This window comes from Balaenoptera musculus, chromosome 1 (assembly GCF_009873245.2).
Source record: "Balaenoptera musculus isolate JJ_BM4_2016_0621 chromosome 1, mBalMus1.pri.v3, whole genome shotgun sequence".
Taxonomy (NCBI): Eukaryota; Metazoa; Chordata; class Mammalia; order Artiodactyla; family Balaenopteridae; genus Balaenoptera; species Balaenoptera musculus.
In genome coordinates, this window is record NC_045785.1 from 90,389,331 (window position 1) to 90,394,497 (window position 5,167).

General features: G+C 40.7%; 1 protein-coding gene across 1 annotated transcript; it reads left to right on the forward strand.

Moving 5' to 3' along the window:
* The first annotated feature begins 1,969 nt into the window (after positions 1–1,969).
* Positions 1,970–2,464, forward strand: LOC118900235 (putative tripartite motif-containing protein 61). The gene has a single exon (XM_036862643.1). It carries the CDS (start codon positions 1,970–1,972, stop codon positions 2,462–2,464), a length of 495 nt encoding a protein of 164 aa, XP_036718538.1.
* The last annotated feature ends 2,703 nt before the right edge of the window (positions 2,465–5,167 follow it).

A 5,167-nucleotide genomic window follows, 5' to 3' on the forward strand; every position in this document is an offset into this window, starting at 1 on the left:
TTTTTTATCAATTCCAAGTTCCACCTAATTCCAAAGGAGAAAGCAAACATCAGTAGCATGTCAGTGATAACCTTTTCTAGTTCAGTTTCCCTCCACATTGGACATTATAATCTCTTTTACAGATACTCATTTCAGTGCAATCCTCAGACAAGTCCAGGCTCACAGCAGTGGCAGTTTCCGATTTGTTTTCCTGAGCCAACTGGTCCTCCATCTGTGTTTATTTTAAGGCATAGAGCTTATATCTGAGAGGAAGTCATCTAAATCTTTTGAAATGCTCTCTTTATCTGTCAGCACTCAGGTGTATATACAAATGAAAAACCACAAATAATCACATATATCACAAAGTGATACATAAACTGACAGTTCTGTAAAAATTGGTATTTAAACAACCTTCAAATGGGTATTTTGATGATTCCATAATATTTCTAGATCAGTATACACTGTTGAACTACCTGAAGAGGTGCTATTTTTTTTTCTTGTAAATACTTGATTATGCAAAATGAGAGCTACAATTTCTTTAGATGGAAGGTATTTGGCCCTTTTAAAGAAATCTTAAGATGTTTTGAAATATTTTAATATTAGAATTTTCAAATCTAAAAGCTTTCAGGAAAAAAAAAAAATCCTCTGACTCCAGAAACATGTATAGAAAAATCCCATGTGCACACAGCCATAGCTAGGGAATTTTCTGCCTGTTACACATATTGTACAAAAATGTAGCAGAAAAATATGGAAGAGTTTGTGAATCATAAACATAAATTAATTACATTAGGGAAAATTACACCTCCAAAATTAAGTATCATTATAGTTTTTTCCTTTAGGACTTGCTTATTTCTGTTCTAAATGTTATGTTCTTTCTTTCAGATCAATTTCCAAAAGTTTTTTTAAAAAATTTTCTGTAAGATAACTTAGTGCATAGTAGAGGTATTACCTAAGTAAAATTTGGATATGACACCCTCCCCTCCAAAAAATTCTAGATACATTACAGAGGTGGATGTTTTTAAAGTTAGAATATTTTTAAGTGCTTTTATTTCAATATTACTTGATAACACAAATAACTACAATTTTAAGTTGCCTAGAGTTTCCTACATTTTACAATCCATACGAAGCCAAATATTTTTCTCATAATCGTTTATTCATTCCTTCAACAAATATTTTCTAGCACTTACTATGTGCCAGACACTCATTTGGGCACTTGAGATACATCAGTAAACAAAATAGAAAACTTTACCACCCACATGTAGCTACACCTCTGGCAGCTACAAAAATAAATACAAATAGATAAGGAAATTATGCAGTGAGTTAGAAAATGCCATAGAAAAAACTAAAGCAGAGAGTCTGTCCAATGGGATGGAGGAAAGGAACCTCCCTACCGGCTTATAAAGGGCCAAGGGGCCAGATTCTGACCCCAGTAGTGAACAGAGATGGTGCACTGTGTTGTGTGCTCTGACCTGGATCAAGGAAGACCTTCTGCTCTGCGAGGAAGGGAGGGGCCCAGAGTCCTGGTGAGGGGAGTCGAGGGCACCCACAGGACTTGAGGACACAGAGCAGCTCCCTCATCACAGAGCCAAGACTGAGAAGTGTGCTCAGGAACCTGGTGAGCTGTGCCATAGAGTTGCCCACATCTGGGTTTTGCTGATTGCGTCCCTGCGCTGTTGATTTTCATCACTACCTGGAGCTGTGGCTCTCTATGAAGAAGAGGACGACCTAGTAAGCTACGATTTGGGGCCATTGAGTAAAAGGGACAAAAGTGCCAAAGGAAGCAGACACCGACTGGGGCTCTCAGTCCTCTTGGCGGCTGCTGTAGAGTTGGAGGGAAGGGGTAGAATTAGGCCTGAGTGGCCACAGCTCCCTGCAGATCCTGGCAAACCTACTGGTAGCCTTGCAAGAACAGAGAGAAGGCTGAAGAGTCAGAAGCTTCTCACTTGTCCCCGCCCCTGGAGAGCCAGGTTTCTCTGAAGAGAGTCTCCTCATGCAGAAACCCTCCGTGAACAATGGCCCTGGTGTCCTCCCTGGTACAGCTCCAAGCAGAGGCCAGTGCCCCATCTGCCAGGATTACCTGAGAGACGCAGTGGCCACTGAGAGTGGACACAACTCCTGTCACCCCTGCATCCAGCAGTGCTGGGAGGATCTCCAGGACATCTTCCCCTGTCCTGTCTTCCTCCAGCCCTGCCCTGACAGGGGCATCAGGAGGAACAGCCAGTTATGTCTCATGATTGATTTTGTGAAGAATCTTCCCAGCACAGAGGACATGAGGAAATGGCAGAAAGAGAAACCTCTGCGTGAGAAGCACAAGCAGGTTCTGAGCCTGTTCTGTGAGAAGGACCTGGAGCTGCCGTGTCCCCGGTGCAGGGTCTCCTCTGAACACCACGATCACCCCCTGGCACACATGGAGCCAGCTGCCCCTCTCACGGGAGGAAGCTCAAAACTACATTCAGCCCCTGACAAAGCAGCTGGAAGATGCTGAAAAGGTGTTTGTTAGAAATGCAAGTCTCAAAATCATGTGAGTTGGTGTGGAAGGTGGAGAATCAAAGGAGCGAATTGCGCTCCGAAGTTGAACACATTTAAGCGTTTCTGGGGGATGGAACATGATGAAGTTCATGTTAAGTTACTCAATGAAGAGAATGATGTTCAAGAGAAAATAATTGAAAAAAAGAACTCAAATATCAGACAAAGGATACACATTAAAAAATCTGCTTGACGAAATAACCGAGAAGTGTTTGCAGAGTGACCTCGATTTGCTGACAGGCATTGAAAGGATCCACAGCATGTATGGAAAGTTAGAGAGTCCAGCAGCCTTTTCCGACAAATTAAAGAAGGAGGTTTTCACTCTCCCCGCACAATATTTTGCCCTTCACAAAAAGGTTGAAACTGCTCACCACAGTCTCATTATTTCACAAGACAGGAAAATTGCAACTTTTCGAAGGATGGAACCACACTGTGTTCATAATCTTGAGGCATTGACTTCTCACCCATCCCCAGTTCTGAGGGATTTGATGCTGGCAGGCCTTTTTGGCAGGTAGAAGGAAGAGGAATGCGTGAATGGTCCTTTGGTGTGAATAAAGAATCTTTCCCCAGAAATGCTTCTATATCACCATCCCCAAGCAATAGCTGCTGGTGAATTCAGCTCTCACCTACTACACCTGGCGCTGGGGATTCAGGAAACCCGTGTCAGATTGGTGTTTTTCTGGGCTATGAGTTGGGAGAAATTTCTTTTTACAATTTGAATAATAGATCTCCTTTATATTTATCCAGTGAAATTTTTACAGAAAAACTTGTACCCTATTTCTCTATTGGAGCTTCTTCCAGATCACTTACAATAAGTCTAGTTGAAGATGAGTGCTGAGCCCCCTTGGAAGACATTCTGTGTGTTCTACTTTCTTCCTGTGTTCAGGGAAAGTCCTTGTAATAAAGAGTCTGAGTCCATCTTTGAGATCTTACTGCTGAATCTTTTTAATCTTCCCCCTCTGTCTTCACCTCTGCCCTACAGCTGGACAAACTGTCAGGACAGTTTGGGTGCCCCTTGACTGGTCTTATGAGGGCAGTTCTAACCCAGAAAGGCCCTACCTGTAAAGGAGCTCTCCCCAAACACCAAAACCTCCAAACTAGTGGCTTTTCGCCCTTCTCTCAAGCCATTTTTTGGACCGGTGGGGACCCTGACTCCACAAGAAGCCTCAGTGAGTGAAAATAAATGGTTTCATACCCTAAAAAAAAAAATAAAAAAACTAAAGCAGAAAGAGCATAAGAGATTAGGGAAGGGGGTTGAATTTTAAATACGGTAATCAGAGAAGGCACAACTGAGAAGGCTACTTTTGAAAATAACTTTGAAGGAAGTGATAGAATGAGTCCCAGAGAAACAATAGAAGTAGAAGAAGAAGAATTGTGAAGAAACAGAATAAATGTCAGTGTGGCTAAATAGAGGGGACTTGGTAGATTTTAATGAAAACAGAATACAGTAAGACAAGGGTGAGAGCAAGGAGGCCAGGTAGGAGGCTATCAAAATTATCCAAGTGAGAAATTATGTTGGTTTAAGCCAGAGGGAAAGCAGTGACAGTGGGGAGTACTAATTAAATTCTGCATATATTTTGAAAATATAGCTAACATATTTATTGACATTAAAAATAGAGTATGAGAGAATGAGAAACATCAAAGATCAGCCTAAGATTTTGTCCCAAGTAACTGGGAAGATGGAATTGCCTAAATTAAATTAGGGAAGGTTAGAAAAGGAGCAAATTTGGGGGAAAAGATCAGATCTTCAATTAATATGTTTCCCATTAAGTATTCACACATAAATTTAGGTATGTAGATGACTAGATTAATTGGAAGATAAGGAGGAAGTCCAAGGCTTCAAATTAAAATGTAAGCATTTTCAGCATGGATGAGATGAGCAGAATTCTCCAAGGAAGTAGGATGGATGGGGAAGAGATGTCCAGGTATTGAGCCCAGCAGCCCACCCATGTTGGGAGATGGGGATACTTTTTTTCATTAGTAGAGGTTTTGTTGTGAAGGAATGGGGTAGATGTTATTCGAAAATGTGAGTCAAAGACTTTTGTTTGTTTGTTTGTTTGTTTGTATTCTTTTTTATAAAACGTTTGAGTAGGAGAAATAATGTCTTCTTACATTCTTATGGAAATGATCCAGTAAAGAGGGAAAAATGATGATCTAGGAAAATAAGGTGAAAATCACGAGGTAGATTGACTGAATAAACAAGAAGGCATCTGGTGCACAAGGGGAAAGCCTGGCCTTTAACAACTACAAGGACAGTTCATCTTTGCTGACAGAGGTGAATATAGGAGGATACGAATACTGGTAGGTGAGTTGATAGGGTGAATGGGATTATAGAGATTTTCTTCTGATTGCTTTTTTTTTTAAAGATGAAATTCATATAACAGATAACCATTTTAAAATGAGATATCCAGTGGCATTTAGCGCATTCACAATTTTGTGCAAATACCACCCCTATCTAGTTCCAAAACATTTTCATTACTCTGAAAGGAAACTCCAACCTCATTAAGCAGTTGCTTCCCATACCCCACTCCCCTCAGCCTCTGGAAACTAACAATCTGTGTTCTGTCCCTAGGTATGTCTATTCTGTATACTTCATATAAATGAATTTATACAATATGTAACCATCGGTTTCTGGCTTCTTTCACTTAGCATAATGTTTTTC